This window comes from Phascolarctos cinereus, unplaced genomic scaffold (assembly GCF_003287225.1).
Source record: "Phascolarctos cinereus isolate Bilbo 61053 unplaced genomic scaffold, phaCin_HiC Scaffold_2;HRSCAF=192, whole genome shotgun sequence".
In the NCBI taxonomy this organism is placed as follows: Eukaryota; Metazoa; Chordata; class Mammalia; order Diprotodontia; family Phascolarctidae; genus Phascolarctos; species Phascolarctos cinereus.
In genome coordinates this window covers 145,100,224-145,122,600 of record NW_027555625.1, presented here as the reverse complement: position 1 = coordinate 145,122,600, position 22,377 = coordinate 145,100,224, and the positions used below count along the sequence as shown (strand labels likewise).

The 22,377-nt window shown below is 37.2% G+C and overlaps 1 protein-coding gene across 1 annotated transcript in view; it reads left to right on the top strand.

Annotated features, from left to right (window-relative positions):
- Positions 1 to 3,665, top strand: part of FZD3 (frizzled class receptor 3) — a 76,387-nt gene extending 72,722 nt beyond the window's left edge. The window contains exon 7 of the mRNA XM_020988725.2: positions 1,540 to 3,665. Within this exon, the coding sequence (XP_020844384.1) occupies positions 1,540 to 1,753 (214 nt within the window). The 3' untranslated portion in view covers positions 1,754 to 3,665. The remainder of the gene's footprint in view (positions 1 to 1,539) is intronic.
- Positions 3,666 to 22,377: the final 18,712 nt, after the last annotated feature.

Below are 22,377 nucleotides of genomic sequence, written 5' to 3'. Positions count from 1 at the left end.
AATGCTATATAATTTATGGTTATAATCCCTAGTCTATGTATTTCTTTTAAGGTTATAGTTATATTAAATTAAATATCTTTATAAAAGTTTTTAACTTTTCCTTTGTCTTTAAAAAATCTTAATATATTTTAAAACTTCAAAATCTGTTTTAAATCTAGTTGTTTTCATTTTTAAAATTGATTTTTATCAACCTTGTATATAGTTTTTAGAAGCTAAGTCAGCTGTTGTATTTCCCAACAGGTTTGGAGCTAGTTTTATTTGGTGTTGCTTTTTGTTTTGTTTTTTGTTTTGTTTTCCCCTCCCATGGCAGAGAAACATGGAAGCGTAGAAGTATCCTTAGCCCAGTTCTTTTTTGGGGGGGGCAGGGTGAGGCAGTTGGGGTTAAATGACTTGCCCAGAGTCACACAGCTAGTGAGTGTTATGTGTCTGAGGCTGGATTTGAACTCAGGTCCTCCTGAATCCAGAGTCGGTACTCTATCCACTGCGCCACCTAGCTGCCCCCTTAGCCTAGTTCTTCATCTGACTTGCAGAGTCTGGGACTATAACGGGGGAAAATGTAGCCACAGTAAGAGGAGGAGGAGGAAGAAGTATGTTGACTATCAGTGTGTAGCAATACAGTTGTCATTTACTTAGAAAGCTGAGGGGGGGCGCAGCTAGGTGGAGCAGTGGATTGAGCACCGGCCCTGGATTCAGGAGGACCTGAGTTCAAATCCAGATTCAGACACATAACACTTAACTAGCTGTGTGACACTGGGCAAGTCACTTAAACCCCATTGCCTAGTTAAAAAAAGAGAAGAAAAGAAAGTTGGGACTTGGGCAGGGTAAAGGATTATGGGTTTTTGCATGTGGAGTTTTCTTTCAAGTGACACGTAAGTAAGTCCAGCTATTGACTGGGGCACCTGGAGAAAAGATGCTGTTTGCACAAAAGCTTCCTCATTCTCTCACAAAAAAAATTTTCCCCACAGTGGGCCTTCTTTTCCAGCACTACATGTTCACATATGGTCATGAAAGACTATCCTTGTCAGTCAGTCAACTAGCATTTATTAAGTACCTATTATGTACCAGGCACTGTGAAAGAAAGGCAAAAATCAGAACCTATTCTCAAAAAGCTCATAGTCTACATTGGGATGGGGGTGGGAGGGAGACAACATACATTTTGTTTTTATGCAGGCTAAATTGGGGGTGTCTCAGAGGGAAGGCACTAAGATTAAAGAGGACTGTAAAAGGCTTCTTGTAGAAGGCGGGACTTTAGCTGAGACTTGAAGGATGCAGAGAAACCAAGAATTGAAGGGAGGAGGAAGAGTTCCCTGGCTGAATGCCATGCTACACCACTAGTGGCAGAGTAGTGTCTTGTGTCATCAAGGGGGTAGAGCAAAGGACCTGAACCAGCTCAGGGAATTATCTTTTTAAAAAACCGTTATTTCTGCCATTAGAGCTAATCATCAAGAGTTGACACCTTTATCATTTCCATGTACAATAATAATGTTATTTTCCACTGGTGTTCTGTTGCCTTCCTCAAACTGCACTTTCCTGTGTCAGGTACACACCTTGCAGTTACAGAGGGATGGAGGAGAGACTCCCTCACGGCAGTATGTCACGTCTAACTGATCACTCCAGACACAGCAGTTCTCACCGGCTCAACGAGCAATCACGGCATAGCAGCGTGAGAGATCTCACCAATAACCCCATGACTCACATCACCCATGGGACCAGCATGAATCGGGTTATTGAAGAGGATGGAACCAGTGCTTGATTTGGTTTGTTCAGCCGGGTGAACTTGGGCTCTTGTGAAACCTGGATTCCATTTCTTTGCCATTGCATGACTGATTACAGTAACTCAGTATTATCATGCTTTCAGTCAGGTGCTGATTGTGTATGTTGGGAAAGCAAAAGTGTCTCCTGTTTTTTAAAATCATATTTTTACATTGCATTAGAATTGGAATATTGGATGGTCCAACAAATTAGAAATTAAGAAATTCACTCAAAATATAGTTCTGTTCAAGGTTATTAATTACTAATTTATTCAGTCTTTTTTCCCCCAGTAGACACTTTATGGAACTTCTTATTTTATATTTAGAAAATTTTAAATGTGTAATAATTGCCACTTAATCATCCTTTATATAAGAAGAAGCTGATGTTGACACGATATTAAGGTATCCAAGGAAAAAAAACAGCAGATTCTGATGTTAAAGGAATTTTGTGTCAGATAAATAACTTTGTTTCCACTAAGTAAAGAAGGCTTTCATATTAAGAGCTATACCTAGAATTTCAGAAACCATCAATTGTGTTTTAACAAATGCTGCAGAAATACAGTACGAAAATCTGACTAGTCTATTAGAGACCGTTTGCAAATTCTATTTTAAAAAATAGTAACTCCAGAGATTACATACTAGGATTAGCTTTAGAGGAGAAGAAGGTAAGGGATTCCCCTCCCCTACCCTCCCCACATAATTTTGTCATTCTCACTGTTATCAAGTATAACTTGTGCTCATTTCTAGCTTGTTTACTTGCATGGCATAGAAACTTCAATTTGTATGCAGCTAATCACTTATAATATTGTAGATTTTAAAGAAAATCCATACTCAGATCAATTCCATCGAGGTATGTATGAGGATAAGGAGACAAGAATTTATAGTGGCCATAATCTCAAAATACCTTCTCTTTTTTCAATGGTGAAGCATTTTCCCATAATGAAACTTTGTCTCTGCCCTGTTTTCTGATCAGTAAAACAGCTAAAGTGTTGAAGAAGAGATAGGATGCTCACAAAATACCAAACCTGACTTTGGCGTCTGGGCCCCTCTGCTTGTCTTCTGGCAGACTGTCTGCACTCACTTGCCTTGCCTGAAGAGAGTCCAAACTCTCCACTGACACCCTTGTTTCCAGTTACTGAGTATTGAGTGTAATTCAACAAACAGTTTATGAAGTGCCTACTATTTTCACTCCAGGTAGTGTGTTTAGGCACTGGACATGTGAAGACAAAAATGAAACCACCCATCTCCTCAAGGAATTTCCATTCCATTAGTAATTCTCATTTCCATCTAAAATATTTCCGAAATTGCTGGAATCCAAAGGAATAGTTAGTTTTAGGTGTGTGGAATATAAATAGAAGCTAAATGAAACATAGCTGTGCTCGTAACAAAGTACCTCTTCCTCCTCAAAATATTAATTCAAAAGTGTTGGTGATTCTTTGTCTTGTAAGTCACTGTCAACATTAGATTGTGATCCTTTTTAGGCATGTAAAATTGGTCTGGAATTAATGAAATTATTAGAAAATACCAAATTGTTATCTGCATAGTTGGAACATTTGAATTTTCTTGTCCCTAATGTTGGTTTGATGGCACCTAGTAACCAAAAACAAGAGCTAAATTTCAACGGCATATTTATGTGTGCTTCATAGTCCAGATGCATTGTTTGCCTCTTTAAAACATGTGTACCATTAAGAACTTTAAGGCATGCAGAAGTGCCATGATAGCCTGCTGACTAACAAGTGTTTATCTTGCTGCTTCTTGCTGCCTCCTTTTTAAAACAAAATGTAATTTTTTATAAGACACTGTACTTAACACTATATATAGTATGCTGCAAAATAACAACTCCATTTGTTCTGTTGTTTTTATCCGACAAGTGAACAACTAAATATTTCTTTTTCAAGTACATATATATATATATATATATATATATAAACTAATGCTTTAAAATTAGTTTTGAGTGGTTTTAATGGAAATGCCCTAATGCCATTATTTCAGTAAGATATAATTCAAAAATTAGTGCAAGAGACTCGAGACTTATGGTAAGTCTAAAAATCATTTAAAAATTATTATTTTCAAGTTATACATAATGATGAGATTCCTCATGGCATTAATGAACATTTACCAACTCAAGCCATTCAAACTTTCATCCTAACAATCCAGGGTCTTATTTCAAAGAATTTTGAAGGATCTAAAATGTTAAAGTATATGAAGTCACTGTTTTAGAAGAATTATATCTACAAAATAATGAAAACCATGTAAATTGACTTGGATGAAGTCTCTTTCTCTTGGACCACTTAAATTCAGCACATTTATTAAGCACCTATTATATGCAAGGCATTCTGCTATATTACCAGTTTTAAGAATGTGTCCCAAATTCTTATAATGAATTCAGAAAACAAATCAGAATTGTTCTCTAAAATGAATAATTTGTTTTCTATTTGGTCTCTTGAGTGACATAAGGTCTTATAGATCATTTAGGTGAATACTGTCAAACTTTCAGTGGTAGTGATTTTTTTTTCCTCCTTAAGAAATTAAAATCATTTTATAAAAGTTTCAGTTGTCACGCAGCAGTAGAAAAGCTAATTACATTTGTACCTACCTCATTATTTGCTTTGTGGCATAGCTGGAAAGCACACAATTTGAATCATCAATCATTTTAATACAGGTCAAATCCCATTATAGTGTAATTCAAGGAACTATCTTGATTTTTAAAAAAATATCCTACTGGTTGAAACTTTGGAAATATTTGGGGGATAGGAGAGAAGTATAGATACATTTAATTATGATGGGATTTGACCTATATAATGCAATGGCAGAGTTCTGCTTACACATAGTCATGTTAAGATGACAAAATCTTAGGGATCTGGGGAACAAAGATGTTAGCTTCAGAAGCTTCCCTCAACCCCAACACTTTTTAAAAAAGCAAAAACTGAGTGATTTGACCAGTATTCCTATAGTATAACCTACAAACCAATAATCCACATTAACTTTTCAAATTAAAAATTTCTTCAGGAACCATTGTATTCATAAAATTGATTTGGTCTTTAGGTTATGTTTATGTGCCAACTCTCCAAAAAAGCAATTCAATGAAATAAGTTTGAACATTAATTTTTGGGATCTTTACTACATTATTCATTCACTATGTCATTGTGTAATCATAGTACAAGTGAATTTATGATATAAAGGAGAGAGAGTGGACCCTATAATTTCTATGGATTGTCTTGTGTTCAAGATTAGTCTCTGCCTAATTTTTGGAAAGTATTTGCTAAAAGCTATGTGACTTTCATCGTGGCAGACTTGCATTTCAGGTCATCACTCTATGGGAAATATGCGTGTATGTATATGTGTATGTGTATATATATATATATATATATATATATATATATATATATATATGTGTGTGTGTGTGTGTGTATATATATATATATATATATGTATATATATATATGTACATTTTTTTAAAAAATCTATGTAAAGTAAGGATTGTATTCCCCTTTCCCCTTCATCCCACAAAACAAAGGATGGCATTTTGTACAATATAGATTTACAAAAAGGAATCATGGTTTCTCTAATGCATTTTTACAGCTGATTGAAATAAGGAAGTGTTTACATTTAACTCAGCTACATTTATTGGTAGCTTTAAGGTTTTTATACATAATTTATGCATTATGTTTTAATCTATTTTTATGACAGAACCTAATTTAATATTTCCCCCATCTTTCCTTGTATCAGTCAGGTGAACTTTAGATCTGGGAAGGAAGTATGAAAAATAAACATACAGGGTTTTTCTATTCATCTGGCTGTGATTCAAGTATCAGAACTTAGTCTCTCTTTATCTTTCTAATTTTAATTCTAATCCTCATAACTAACAACTAAAGAAACATTATTATGATTTTTCTTTCAAGAATGAAAATATACTGTCCTGTAGGAAGGAAATTATTGAACACCTATTTAAAACCATCTATCTGCATAAAAACTCCCATTCAATAAGTCTTAAAAATACCTAAGTAAAATAATTAATTAATTAAACAATTTGTTATATGCATGTTGATTTTCTTTTAGGTGAAATGGAATTCAGTGAAAAGGAACTTTTTATTGTCTTACAGAGATTACAGATAGAAAAGTTTCCTTTAGTCTATTCCTTTCTTAGTAGACAATTATTCCATATAAAACATCTGGTCAGGATTCTATTTAAATGTGTAACATCTCCTTATTCCCTCAGAGAATTATTTTATGATAATAGCTAAATTCAGTAAATGGTATTATGTCTTCCTTGACACATTAATTTTTCCATAATACATGTTTAGCATGATAATCTTATTTCATATATTAATCTCTCCATTTTTTTACATTTATTTCATCACTGATGTCAGTCAGATTTGCTTTTTATTGTGAGACATCAGTTTTCTATTTTTCTTACTAATTACAATTAGTAAAAATACTTATAAAACTGTATTCATTTGTTTCATTTTATAGTTCATCATTTTATTTTTAGAATTAAGCAGATCACCATTTCTTAACCTATCCTCCTTATATCACAGGATACATGTCTTAGTTGATTTGTATGTACTAATTTTCCAAATATTTATTTCACTGATGTTTTCCTGTGTTTTCGAACTTTGTTACTTCATAATTGGTCTTATTTAATAAGTTGAGACATTTTTATTTTAACTTTCCTGCTAAGACCATGTCTGTAGTAGAAAGGGCAATGGACAGCAAGTCAGGAGAACTGAGTTCTAGTTCTATTTTTTTGATAGCTCTTCAGATTTTTTTGAGGCTGTGCACTTAACAAAAGGAAGCTTTGGACTAGATGATCTCTAAGCTCCCTTCCAGTTCCAAAAGTCAGTAATTCTGTCTTGGTCATTTTACATTTGTCATTCTGAAATCTAATCTTTTTCCTCTTCTTGAATTATAGTGTCAACTCCTGCTTTTTTCAGGATTCCACTGTTATAAGCTTTGCCTCATTCTTCAGAATAGTTTTTAAAAGATTTGAAAAAGATGAAAATAATAGAAAAGTTTAAAAAAAATCTATAGATTGTTTTGTGGAGTAAAAGATTCCTTCCTCTACTGTAACAATCCTACTTTTGTCTTTGCAGCCAAATTGATTTTTCTTAAGGATACATTTTTCTTAAGATTTACTCTTTTGTTTGAAACTTTCTCTATTCAGCCTTAGTTCTTTTAGGTACAGCCGCAATAATTTTATAAATTTTATAAGTCATATAAAATAATGAAAAGCGAATTGGACAACCCTAGAAAATAGAAATGAATTAATCCTTCCTAAGTATTTGCAGCCATTTTATTGAAAACTGAAAGTTGTCGAGATTGCCACAATAGCTAATGTAAAAGTAAGCAGTTAACCAAACCTAACCCTATTCTGTTTCACAGAATTAAAACCATCAGTCTCAAGAGTCAGAATTGGCATGCTTATTATGATTGACTTGCATTAAGCTATATACTTGAGGCAGCAATGATGCCAAATTGTCCATATGGCTAATTAAGAAACTTTCATCAACATTGAAACAGTGGGAGGGATAGCAAGTTTGATTCTGTCTAGTTGTTTCTCTGTTAACCATGGAATTGAATATCAATTAAAAATGTAAGATGCACTTAGCAAAAACCACTATTGTCATATTGCCAGTGAAAATGGAAATTGCATGAGGTTCACTGTTTTCTGATTTGTTCTTACAATGTGACAGATTTCCCTTTCTCCTCCCGTGCATGCCAATTTTAAAAAGAGAGGTAGATGTTTTTCCCTTCATACTTTTCCTTTAGCAGATAATTTGGTTTGAAATTACTTCTATATTTTGAGACCAGACCATAATAGTACCACATTTTAGTATGCTTATGTGCTGAAATGAATACTTGAAAATAACTTATTTTTCCTTTTTTTCTATGGAAATGAAAATAATTTTCAAAAATTCTGTAAGAAATTCTTTTTGAGAGTATTAGTGTGAAATTTCTCTTTTTGCTAGGTGCTATTCACCTGAGCTAGAAGATATAAGAACAAAAACTTTTACTTTTTCACTGCCATTTTATTATTTTTAACTGTCTAATAATTTATTTCTGAATAAAATCATTTTCAGGCAGTTTTCATTTTCAGTTCTGAGAAACAACATATGTTTGCTTTTGTCTTCAAACTTTAAAGGTTATTTTTAAAATAACTTTGACTATAAGATCCTGAAAGTTTAGCATAGGTAAAAGAATGTCTTAGATTTTAGGAACTTATTTTGGAACTTTAGAGATAGCTGTTGATTTTCATTGCAATTGCCCTTCAAAGAAAATGATCCCATGGCATTCAAAAGCTGTCTAATTGCCTTACCTTTGGACTTTGGAGATAAGGGTTGTAGTCAGTGGATTTGGGGGAATTTTTATATTAATATATGTTATGTAATTAATAATGGTTACTAGTAACTCAGCATTCCCAATACCCCAGATTTCCATATGTTGCGTTGTTCTGAGTCTTTTTCTTTTTCAAATAATGTTTTATTTTTTTAGACCAGGTTTTATATATGTAGTGGGAAGGAAACCAAGAATGGAAAAAACCTTTCATTTAACACACACACACACACACACACACACACACACACACACACACACACACACACACACAAAACCTTACAGAAATAAATGGATCAAGAGGCATCTTGGTGTAGTACTAAAAGCACTCTGGGGATCTGCTACATACCATGTGTATGATCTTGGTGAAGTCCCTTCACTTGCCTTCACCTTAGTTTCCTCAGTCCTAAATTGTGTTAACATCTGTATATGCCCTTTCCCCTCACTCACAGTTCTTCAAATCAAACCTTCCAGAGGTTGTGCCCTGGAAGACAAATGCAACTGTAGGTCACCACAGCACCCTACCAGGAGGGCAAAGATGCTCCCTAATTTATTGGTAACATAGTTTTAAACATCTGTAAGTTTGCACTTCTCACAAACATATTTAAAGTGACAGTAGATAAAAAGAACTGGTTACACAAGACAGGGGAAGGAAACACTAGGAGTCAGGAGATAGTCCACACTCTGGTATTACTGGTGTGACTTTGGTCAAACGATTTCACCTCTCGGAGGCTCAGTTTCCTTATTAGTAAAATGGGGAGAAGTGCCCTCTAAGAGCTCTTCCACCTCCTTATTTCTGTAGTCATAAGTTCTTCACAAAGTCCATGTATAGTTTTTAAACTTTCAGTTTTAAAAACTCAAATAACTGAGGTGGTAGGTATAATAGAAAGTGCTCTGTAAAAGGCAAAATAAATTTCCTTCTTAGAGTAGATATGGACTCCAACTCATTAAGCCCTAGGATAGGCTTCTATCTAAAGTAGCTACTTTATAAACCATGGAATCTGAAATAAGAATATATTGTTTACATTTGTGTCGTGTTGTTTTAAACTTTAACAAATTTGCCTTTAACTCCTATTTACGGATTGCCTCTATCATACTGAAAACCTAATGATTGGTTTTCACAGCGCATATGGACTGTATGAAGGACCCCGTTTTGTATTTTGGGTGTGTAGTATTTTTCATCCTCAGCCCAGGACTTGAATGTTAACCTCTGAACCTTTCTGCCCAGAGCGTTCTAAATTTTGTGTAGTCCCTGTCCCTCTCCCTCAAAGTGTCATTGAGTCTTCTGTATGTACTTTATGGCTCAGGCCATGCTTCACATCTGCTCATTTCTCTGACATCTATAGGACCAGCGCTGCTACTGCTACTCAAGTTAGTAAACTGATTTCCCCCTTTTCACTAGCACTACAAGGAGCATTACCAGCTCTTTCCATTCAGGAATGTGGTATAAGGATGAAGATAAAATTTCTTTGCTGGTACTCTACAAAATAAGCAATTTTACAGAGAATTTTATACAATTTTTCAAATCCTACATTGAATTGTTGCTGCAAATATTCTAGAATGGTCAAAATACAGTGTTTTTCAACCATTTTTAAAAGATAAACTTGTAGTTAGAAACAGGTTTTTATGTAAAGATTTCGTTTGATGGCATTATTCCTATGTGTTTCTTTTGATATGTTCATTAAAATTATATTTTTAGGTTTGATCATCCATTTCTAAATGAGAGGAAAAGTTAGTTTTCGTAAGATCTGTATGAAGCAAGTGCACATGGTTAGAGCATGGCATTGTGTTTAACATTAGCTGATTGCATTTGCACTCTGCTCTTGTAGATTCACTCTGTTTACAGTAGACCAGTGTCAGTTTTTGTAAGTGTTTTGTTTTTAGCACTTTAACTGTGAGTGTACAAACTGATTTTAAAATGTAGTGGTTGTATATTTTGATTATAGATGATTTGAAATTTTTAATAAAATTAAACTGTATAACTTGTTCTCCATTTTGGCACTAAGAGGCATGATTACTCACGTCTTTCTCCTTTTACCTTTACCTGGTCGATAATTGGGCATGATGTTTCTGACTGACAATTGATAGAAACTATAAAGAATTTTTCTAATATAACTAATTAGTCCATACATGACAAACATGTTTTCCATTTATCTAGGAACACAGAAATGCTAAATACACGTACCTTATGCACCCCAACTCTTTTAGATACAAACTCGTGCCTTTTCTCACATTCAAACACACCCACATAGGCAGAAATGACAGAATTATATACCAGTACATATATACATTGCTGTCTTGTAAGTTAGGTGGTTTGGCCAGCACTTTGCTTTGGGAAGTGGTGGTCTCATCACCTCTAATGAGCTATCAGTTTGTTTGTGAGTTTTACCAAGGTTGATCAGCCTTCAGCTAACAAACTCATACTACCCAAAGGGCATTCTAGACATACAATGAAAATACTAGAAAAGTAACAAATCAAAAATCCCAACTAAACATAAAAATAGAAATTCTGAAAATCAAATAGATTAAAAATTGAGAACAAAGGCATAGTTTAAAACATAATTTATTCTTTTTTAAATAGAAGATATACCTGGTTAGTAAATTGTCCCCCATCATCCCTTATATAATAGGGCATTTCTTTACCTACAGAAAGGCCTACCCAGGCAGTCAAATAATTTGTCAGATAGTTTAGTAGGCCTGGAATCTCATTTAAGCTGACATTAAAATGATATGTAATAGGATCTTAAGAGTTGGAAGAAACCTTAGAATTCATCTAGTTAAACCTCCCATCCTATTGTGGAATCATCTCTATAGTATCCTTCACAAGTTGTTATCTGGCCTTTGCTTGAACGTTACTTAACAGAGCAGTCCATTTCATTTTTAAACTAAACTTTTTATTCAAAAGGTTTTTAAATTATATTGAGGTGTGCTATAACTTCTACCCATTGCTTCCAGTTTTGTACTGGAAGTGTACAAGATACATACTGGCTAGGTAGAGTAGTAGATAGAGCACTGGACTTTGGCTCAGAAAGGCCTGAGTTCAAACCCTGCCTCAGGTACTTAGTAGCTGTGTAACTCTAACCTCTATCAGCCTGTATTTCTTCATCAATAAAATGGGGATAATAGCACCAATCTGACAGGGTTGTTGTGCAGATCAAATGAGAAAACATAGGTGAAGTGTTTTGCAAACCTTAAAGTTATATGTGTGCTAGCTATCATTATTAAATTTAAGAGCTATTATTAAATTTAATCCCCCATCCCCAAAATAACCATTAAAATATTGGAAGACAGCACAACAGTGAATAGAAAGCTAGCTTCAGATCGAGAAAGATCTGAGTTCAATTTCTTCTTCTGACACACACTGGCTAAGTGATTGTGAACAAATCACTTAACTTTTGATATGGCTTTAGGCATACTGTAAGATGATAAGTTGCAGAGAAGAAGCCTATCTCCATCTGTAGAGAAAGTTTCCTCAAAGAAGAGTTCCCTAGATCAGTGAAATGGCAGGTACAAATCCCTATCTTTCATCTATATAAATAACCCCACTTCAACCCAAGAATCCTTTTTCTAGGCTAAAATGTTCTTTCAGGTATTATGCATATACTGTTGCATCCATGCTTCTCCCCATCTTGGTCATCCTTTTTTTGTCTCATGGACTCTTTGGCAGTCTGATGAAGCTTATGGATTGCTTCTCAGAATAATGTTTTAAAATTCATAAAACACAAAGGAAATCAATAATTATGTTGAAATACTGTTATCAAAATTTTTTTGATAATTCACAAATTCCAAGTTAAGATTCCCTTCTCTAGCATATTGATGCTTTACTGAAATAAAAAAAATGTGTTTTAGAACTGAAGTACTAAAGAAATGGTTTGACCAGTACATACTACAGAAGGATCATACAGAATTGCATCACTGTTTTTGGCAACCACATCACACTGTTGGCTCTTCAGTCTAGTGGTTAACTTTCTATTAAGGCCCTGTTAGAACCTGATAAATCATTCTGTCCCACTTCAGGGAATACACACTTCCAGTAAACTAGACCTGTTCCCAATTTTTTCAGTGTTTCCCAAATTTTTTTCAGTCTTTAACAACACAAGTGAAACTGGCACAGCATTCTCTTACCCCACACCCCCAGCCACCAGTTGGGCTAACTGGTCACATAATTACTGTGTACATATCTTAAATATTATTCGTCAGTAGTCTAGAGTTAGCTCATTACTGTTGAATATTAGCCTGAGGACCTGGCTAATACTCAATGTAGATGAAACTCCACCACCACTTGAGATGTGAATTTATCCTAAGTTTTATGATTATATCTTTAATTTTCATGATTATTATTATACTTTAATAGATCTGTGATTTCATCAATAACATATATAACACTGAGGTTTATAAGCTCTTTTCTAACAACTCTGTTGTTGATAGGTTAAAGTCCTCAAAGCTGAATCTTTGAAAGGGAAAGATTTTTTGAATGCCTTGATTTATGATGATTATTAGCCAACCCTTCATGGAATGTCGGGCATTAGCCCATGGTTGAATATTAATCATAACACACACATACACAATATAGTAATTACTGCCTTCGCTCTCTTACCCTACACTCAAAAATTGATTGATAAAGAAGAATGAGGAAATTCCAGATACTAAAATATGCCAACAACAGCTTTACTATGCCCCCAAGTTTTTTGTTGCATCAAAACACCTTATAAAGCCATTGATAAAAATATTGAATAGCTCAGGGCAAAGGACAGATTGCTGGAACATTTCATCAGAGACCTCCTTCCAGGTCAACAGTCATGAATGATAACCCTTTGGGCACAGTGTTTTTCAAATCCACCAGAAGTCTATCTACAAGAGGTGCCTCCACTTTCTTTCCTTTCACTCTCTTGACCCCTGTGAGCCAGCTTCTGATCTCATTCCATTGAAACTGCTCTCTCCAGTTATCAGTGATCTCTTAATTGCCAAATCCAACAGCTTTTTCTCAATCCTTGTCCTTCCCAACCTCTCTGCAGCCTTTGACACTCTCTTGCTATTGTTGTTTGTCTTTCATTCTCAAAGAGGACCATGACGTCAGGAAGATGTCATGACTTGCAAGTGAATTGGATTTAAGAGAGGGAAGGTTGTGCAAAGTCACCAGCCTCACTCTCCTCCAGAGCAATCTAGGTCCAGTGGCAAGATATACATCAGGATGACTGGAGATGACTCTGGATGCAGTGGGAGGCCTTGGCCTTTTTGAGCTAAGGTCTTTCCCTGGTCCCAGCAACCAGACCATCTTCTGAAGCAATACCCATTCAGCGATTAAGGCTACATAAAAATGAGACAAAGAATGGCCTCTTTTACCTGGTCCAAAAAAAAATATTAATCTAGGAAGGGAAGACTCCCAGGGTTTCTGGCCAAAACAGAAACAATTGCTATTTACACTCATTCTAAGACATCAGAATCCAAACAGTGACCAAGTGAGTCTTGGGCTGGGACCCATTGGGGCCAATCAATGAGCCAGAGTGATTTGGGTTTAAGGCATGGTCTATAAAAAATAAATCTACCCCAAACCCGAAGATATCTTGCTAGGTTTTAGTCATCAAAATTTATATTCCTTTGGGCAGAGTACCCGGTGGTAAGGGTATGATTCCCTATGTGGACAGAGGGAGAGGAGGAAGGAAGGAAGGAATGAGCTGCATTGCCTAACTGGAACTGACTAGTTGGGTCCCCAGTGGGACAGCTACTACTACTCACAGGTTATTGTTTGTCCATCAGGAATGAGATGGCATGACTTGCAAGTGAATTGGATTTAAGTGAAGGAGGGCTGTGCAAAGTCAGCAGCCCCACTTAGACCTTAGACTACTCTCTAAGTACCAATTAAAATCCCATCTTCCTTAGAAAGACTTTCTTAATTTTAGTGCTTTCTCTCTGTTGATTATCCCTAATTATCCTGTATATAGCTTGTTTCCATAATGTGTGTGTGTGTGTGTGTGTGTGTGTGTGTGTGTGTATCCTGTATGTAGTTGTTTGCATGTTTTCTCCCCCATTTGTTTATGAGCTTCTTAGGAACAGGGACTGACTTTTGTCTATCATCAGCCCTAAGCACATAGTAGGCACTTAATAAATGCCTATTCATTATTAATACTTAATCCACAAATATAGCAGAGTTTTTCAAATGTCCTGCTAAAGTCTATCCTGCTCTTGATGAAACCACAATGACACTGTGATTACCACTTCTTTATCATTAGCTAAACATCCCTTTTATAAAACAGAGAATTTTGCCAGAATCAAAGTCAAACTCTCTGAACTGTAGTTGCAGACTCCATTCTCTTCCCTTTTTAAAAAATCAGGATGTCTGTCCTTCTCCAGTCTTGCATCTTTTCCTTTTATCCATGACCTTCTGAAAATTACTCACAAGTGTATCAGCAAGTACATCTAATAATATTCATTTTAGTTCGCTAGGATGTAGTTGAACTGGGCTAGTTGCATTCTCCCACCTTCTACCCTCCTGATATGCCAGGATACCCTTCTAATCTCTTCAGATCCTATTTATTCTTCAATAATTCAGTAAACATTTATTAAATCCTTAGTATGTGCCAGGCATTGTGCTAAGTGCTGGGGATACAAAAAGAAGCAAAAGGTAGTCATTACCTTCAAGGAGCTCACAATCTATGTAATGGGGGAGACAACAGGCAAGCAGATATACACAAAGCAAGCTATATACAGGATAAATAGGAAATAATTCAGAGAGGGAAAGTACTGGAAGTAAGAGGTGTTAAGGATGGCTTTCTGTAGAAGGTAGGATTTTAGATGAGACTTAAAAAGTTCAGTAGTCAGAGCAGAAAAGGGAGAGTGAGTGTTCCAGGGATGGGGGACAGCCAAAGAAAATGCTTGGAATAGAGAGATGGAATGTTTTGTTTGTGGAATAGCCAGTAGGTCAGTGTCATTGGATTGAAGATTATGCATCGGGTCAGGTAGGTGGCGCATAGAGTCAGGAGGACCTGAGTTCAAATCTGGCCTCAGACACTTGAAACTTACTAGCTGTGTGACCCTGGGCAAGTCACCTAACCTTGATTGTCTCACCAAGAAAAAAGTGGGAAAAAAAAAGAGTATGCATCAAGGAGTAAGTAAGGTGTAAGAAGACTGGAAAGGTAGGAAGGGGCTACGTTATGAAGGGCTTTGAATGCCAAACAAAGCATTTTGTATTGGAGGAAGTAGGAAGCCACTGGAATTTATTGAGTAAGAAGGTGATGTGATCAGACCTGCATTTTAGAAAAATCACTTTAGTGACTGAATGGAGAATGGATTAGGGTGGGGAGACACCACCAGCAGGCTATTACAACAGTCCACTTGTGAGGCGATAAGGTCCTACACCAGAGTGGTGGCAATGTCAGAGGACAGAAGGGGGCAAATTCAAGAGATGTTGCAAAGGGGAAATTGATAGACTTTGGCAACAGCTTGGGTTTTCTCTTTCTTTTATAACCTGTAAGCCCTTTTTTTTTTTCAAGGAATACTTTACTTTGATCATCTGAAGAGTGGAGAGGTGTTCTCCCAGCCCTCTTAGCTTTTCTCGTAAAAGATCATACTACATTCTGAGCAAACAGTTACTTGGCCATGACAGAAATCAAACTTTATGCAAGTCACTGTAAAAATTTATGCTCTCCCTACTTGCTGGATCTGAGGTTCCCAGGCTTCTGTCATTCCTGTTATTAACTCTTGTGGCAAACTCCTGTGGACAGCTCTTCTGTCCTCTCCCAGTAAGGTTTTAGAAGCTTCTCTCCCATCTTCTTGTTTCTCTCTTTTCCCATCTTCCCATTTCTCTCTGCCTCTTCCCATTCTATATACTTCAGAACTATGTTGACTCTCTGTTGTGTTAGAGAACCATTTATAGCACTGCTATAAAGATATCTGACTCACTTTGAACCCTGGGGCAGGAAAGGATCTGTGACTACTCTTTACTAAAGCAGGAGGTATTTCAGAACACTTACAACCACTCAAACACATTCATTTTATTCCTCAGATTGTGTTCTTGAGGAACTCTGAGAAATCTGTAGTCATTAGTGTAGTATACCTTCACTATTCCATACTCTATGACCAGATGTTAGCTGGTATTACCTGATTTCACCTGTTGGCCATGAAGATTCCTAAGCAATACAGATATGTAGATATACACATTCAAAACCACAAATGGGCATTCTGAGTAAGAAGGCAGAATTGTGTCATCTAAATAGGTGACTGGCAGAAGGTAGAGGTTGGTTGATGGAACCATGAAGTGCTAGGAAAGAGTGTAAGTGTAAAGAGTAAAGAATGGGTGAAATGAAATATTAGGTGAGTTTGAAAAGCATTTTACTCTCATTCTGCCCAAACCTGCTAGCTATTACACACACACCGCCTCCTTCCCTTAGTCACAGGGTACACTATTTCAATGTTTTATATCCAGGAGCTGGGGAAGTCATTTTTCGGTTGAAGGTCTTTGAATGTGAATTAAAAATATAAATCAAGAGCCTCATATAAGGAAAACACTACTTCTTTCAAGAATAAAAAATAGAAAAGTTTCAATCAACTAATAGAGAACATGCTTATTAAATATAATTAACAAAAAGCATATGTCTGCTTCATATCATTTCCAGAGAAAGAGATATCCAATGCCAAGAAGTGGAGAGGGAGGAAGAGATGCCCAGGGTAAAGAAATTGGATAGATAGCAAGAGAAGATAAGAGGGAAAAAAAGAAAAACAAACTGCAAAAGGCTGGAAAAGCCAGCATCATCCATTGCCCAAATTCCTTGCTTCACAAAAAGAATCTCTTTCTCCACACCCCCCACCCCACCAGCATTTACATACTCATCTACTACCCAGGTAGCTAGATGGTAGAGTGGATAGAGGCCTGGACCTGGAGTTAGGAAGACCTGTGTTCAAATCTGGCCTCAGAGGCTTACTAAATATGTTATTTGCCTCAGTTTCTTCAACTGCAAAATGGGGATAATAAGTCTTATCTCCCAGGGTTATTGTGAGGATCAAATAAAATATTTAATAAGATAAGTATTTAGCACGGTGCCTGGCACCTAATAGGTCCTTAAATAGCTTATTTCTTTCCTTCCAGAACATGCTATCTCCTTTTCATCCTTGCTTGTCAGTGGTGTGTGAAAAGCTCTATCCTGGGAATTGGGATCCTTGAGTTCTAGTCTCTGATCTGCCATTAACAAGCTGATTAAGTCATTTAATCTCTTTGGACACCAATTTCCTCATCTGTAAAATAAAAGAGTGGTTCATTTGAAAGCTTCCTTTCAGCCTGAATAATCTATGATTCTAGTTACACTAATGTTCTAGCTATCTTTTCCCCTTTTGATGGATTTTTAAAGCTTTTATTGTTTTTGAAATCCCACACAGCATGCTCTCCAAATTTTTTTAACTCCCCTAATTTCTCGTTGGCAGGTACAACCTAAAGTTATCTTAAAATGTTCTTTCAGGCCTATCTAAGACAGAAGAGGGATCAGCCCCCTATGCCAATTCATTCAACACACATTTGTAGCAAGGGAATTGGAGGAAACCCTGGATTTGCTGGACTGAGAGGCCTCCTTGGGGCCAGACATGCTCTTTGGCTCTTAGCCAAAGGACCTGCACTTTTCTGGGATGACACAGCAAATGGTTCCTTTGGGGTAGGAAGTTGTGTCAAAGATACTATGGTGGGTGAAAGATGAACAGCTGAGGAAACAGGTTCAATCTTCCAAGCATACCAATTTATTAAGCAATGACTGCTGATTGCCAAACAAAGTGGGACCAGATCTCCTCAGCTTGGGCCTAGACCAAGGGGTGGGGTGGGGGAACAGACTTATATATTAAAAATAAATAAGGCCAATTAATTAAAAGGGAACAATAATACAAAATTAGGTCATCTGATTTCTAATTGGAGGAAAAATTAGGGATATTCAGAGTTGTAAGGGGGAGAGTGAACAGGTTCAATTCCTTGAAATCAGAAAAGGAGACATCCCACTCCCTCCAAGGGTCTATAAACAATCAAAGGAACATAGAAACAATAATTGATCAGCATGGGGCCAGTTTTCAGATAAGATATATGGGTTGCCTGAGATGCGCAATTGTGAGAAAACTCCTAGCATCAATCTTTGGATCTGACCCAGTTTCTGGTCAGCCTAACCTAGGTCCTTAGATTCTCAGCCATGAAGGGTGAGGTTCAAATGATGCAATAAGGTTTTCTCCCAATTCCCACAATTGAATAACATTTTCTCACAGTACAGAAATTGGACTAGACCTCTAACTGACTGGAAACTAAGCTGGTTCCAGAACTGAGGCATAAGACAGAGTCAGTGTGGTTCCCCCAATTCCCACTATTAACCACTTGCTATCGCAATCTCCTCAGTTCCCTCAGTGCAAAGCAACTGAGTCAGGAAGAGTTGCTAGCTCTGCAGTCTGTAAGAAGGATGAGAAGAAATGTCTCCATCTCTAAATGAACAACCCCAAAGAAATGGAAATATTTCTCCTTACACACCATGGTTTGTGAAGCTTCTAGTCACCAATCATCTTCAACACAACCCTGCCATCTCTGGAGGCCAGTCAGGAGTTGCTGTATCTACCCAGCAAAGCCTGTCGTTCAGCAGAGCTCCAGCACATAGCAGGATGTATGGGAGGCATCCAAATCCAATGAATCAGGTTTCCCAGGTGACCCTGCTACCATTCATTAAGTGCCTGTTGTGAACCGAGCACTGTTAAGTGCAGGAAATGTCAAGTGTCAATAAGACATGGGGTCCTGTCCTCATGGAAGCTGTGAATTCCCTGTCAGACTGATGTTCTCCCATCTAGGCTGATGCCTCCAGCCCTCCAGGCTGCCCTGGCCCTGGCCCCACATCTCTGTCTCCCTGCAGAGCTTGTGCTGCAGGTGTTAGTCAAAGAAAGCAACGGAGCTGTCCACACCACCATGATGTCTTCACAGTAATTCTTTGATCCTATCAAGAGCTAGAGAGGCAGGATCAGAGATGATCCAGAGCTGCCAAGCACTCGTTAAGAAAGGAGCCAGAATGCCTGCCATGCATGCAGGTTAGTGGGCAGGTCCAGAAGGAAAGTTTGAGCCTGACAGACTAGGAGGCAGGTTGGGTGGAAAGTCCTACATGTATCAACAGGAGAGAGAAATGCAGCCTCTGGGGCCCCTCCCTCATTCTCCTGTCCTCCTACCTCTTTGTCTTTTCTTCATCTTCTTCTTATACTATCCTGGTCTCTCTTTTTATCCTCTCTTCTAGTGTGCTATCTCCTTCCTCTCTTTTCCTCTACCAGTTCTCTCTCCCCCTTCTTCTCCCCAATAAGCTCATCAAATGTGTGCTTTTCAAGGACTTAATCTCCCTCACCCACACCCCTTACAAGCAAGTTGGTAGGGAGAAGGGGATATTTAGCCTCACCCCAAAGAAGATGAATAGACTTAGAAGTATAAACATAAAAAGCTAGGACGCACTGCTCTCTCGCAGACTGAATGCCTTGGGTGGTCAAGAAGCAGAAAGAAGGAGGCACAGTGCTGGTGTTCATGGGTGCTAGGCACTAGGACAGATGGGCAATAGCATATAAAGAAACTCCATGAGAAAAAGACGGCAGACATTCCGAACTACACTCTGGAAACATAACGAAAGGCAGTTTTGCCAGTTGCTGTTTAGGCAGTTTTCCGTAGCTGGAGAATTCCCATGAGCCCTTCCCACTACCTCTCTTTTAGAGGAATTAAAACAACTCTAGACCAGAGGCCCTGAGGGCTATGGAAAGAATTTAACCTTTAACCATCAGGTCGTCATCATCCTCAATTAGTAGCTGTTGAAGTACTATACAAAAGAATAGGCACCGACACCTTTAAATCATGTACAGCAAGACAATCAGCAAAGCTTACCTCAATGTTACTATTTTTTAATTACATTTACTTGGCATGGCAGGTTTCTAGAAAAGCTTTAGCTGGACAAATGAAATTATCCATCTACCCATTAACCCTTACAGGCAAGGATTTACCCACATGCCTAGTAGAAAGTCCGGCTGGATGATAGTTGGGGACGAGACGGAGGCCAGAGGTGCCCTGCCCTTACAAGGAGTGAGCAAGTACAAGAGGCAGCTGTGGTGTAGTGGTGGCAGGAGCCCCCGATCTGGATTCAGAGGACCTAGGTTCAAATCCCAACTCTGCTTCTTGCTGCCTATGTCAAGGGCCCCACCTATGATCCCGTGACCTTGAGCAAATCATTACCCCTCTCTGGACTCCAGATTCCTCATCCAAAAACTGAAAGGGTTGAATCAGATAATCTCTTACTGCTCATAAATCTATGATCCAATGGCCAGTTTGAGAAAGATGATGAAAACAACAAATTTCTCTTCATCCCATCCCCCGACACCTGGTAAATAATTTTCTTTGTCAAGATGACCATCAGTGCTTCTCTGGCTTCCGGAGGCTAACTGGGCTACATAGCTGTGGGGGAAGAGGGGCAAAGAGGAGAGGAAAATGGTTTCCTTTGATTCCATGGACTAACTACTACAATCTCTAAAATGTTTAGTCATTCCAAAGGTGGGCAGGTAAGTTAGGGAACAGCTTACTATGAGTATTTGGAGACCATTGACTTAAATATATGTTCGTGTCTTGTTTGCACAGCTCACATCTTTTTTTTTCTTTTCTCTTACTTTATTTTTCTTTTCTTTTTTTAAAAATTTTTTTATTTTTTCCATATGCTTTTGAGTTGAAAATCTTTCTCCCTTTTCCTCCCCCCCACCCTCCCCAAGACGGCGCACCATCTGATATAGGCTTTACATTTACATACCCATTAAACATATTTTCACATTAGTGAAGTTGTAAGTAAAAATTAAAACCAATACGAGGAACCATCAGAAAGATGAAACAAAACTCAACAGAAGGTAAAAACAAGTGATAGCGATTCGACTTCCATAGTTCTTTCTTTGGATATGAACAGCATTATCTATCCCGAGGCCTCTGGAAATGTCTTAGATCCTCATAATGCTGAGAAACGTTCAGTCCAACAATCTTAGTCATTGCATAACGTGGCTGTTATTGTGTACAAAGTCCTCTTGGTTCTGCTCACTTCACTCAGCATCAGACCATATACGTCTTTCCAGATTTTTCTGAAGTCAGCCTGTTCATCATTTCTTACAGCACAATAGTATTCCATTACATTCATATACCACAACTTGCTCAGCCATTCCCCAATTGATGGGCATCCCCTCAATTTCCAATTCTTTGCCACCACAAAAAGAGCTGCTATGTATATTTTTGTACATATGGGTCCTTTTCCCATTTGTTTGATCTCTTTGTGATATAGCCCTAGAAGTGCTATTGCTGGATCAAAGGGTATGCACATTTTTGTAGCCCTTTGGGCATAGTTCCAAATTGTTTTCCAAAATGGTTGGATCATTTCACAACTCCACCAACAATGTATTAGCGTTCCAATTTTCCCACATCCTCTCCAACATTTATCATTTTCCTGTTTTGTCATGTTGGCCAATCTGATAGGTGTGATGTGGTACCTCAGAGTTGTTTTGATTTGCATTTCTCTAATCAATAACGATTTAGAGCATTTTTTCATATGACTATAGATGGCTTTAATTTCTTCATCTGAGAACTGCCTGTTCATATCCTTTGACCATTAGGATTGTCATTTTTATTATATTAGCTCGGCCTACCCATGAGCAACTGGTGTTTTTCCAATTATTTAGCTCTGATTTTATCTGTGTGAAAAACGTTTTGTAATTGTGTTCATAGAGTTCCTGGGTTTGTTTCGGGAGGTGGACTCCTAAATATTTTATAATGTCTACAGTAAGTTTAAATGGGATTTCTCTTTCTATTTCTTGCTGTTGGGCTTTGTTGGTAATATATAGAAAGGCTGATGATTTATGTGGGTTTATTTTATAGCTTCCAACTTTGCTAAAGTTGTTTATTATTTCAAGTAGTTTTTTACTTGATTCTCTAGGATTCTCTAAGTATATCATCATGTCATCTGCAAAGAGTGATAGCTTTGTTTCTTCTTTGCCTATTGTAATACCTTCAATTTCTTTTTCTTCTCTTATTGCTAAAGCTAACGTTTCCAGTACAATATTGAATAACAGTGGTGATAATGGACATCCTTGTTTCACCCCCGATCTTATTGGAAATGCTTCTAGCCTGTCCCCGTTACATATAATGCTTGCTGAAGGTTTTAGATATATGCTGTTTATTATTTTAAGGAAGACTCCATTTATACCTATGCTTTCTAGTGTTTTTAATAGGAATGGGTGTTGTGTTTTATCAAAAGCTTTTTCTGCATCTATTGAGATGATCATGTGGTTTCTT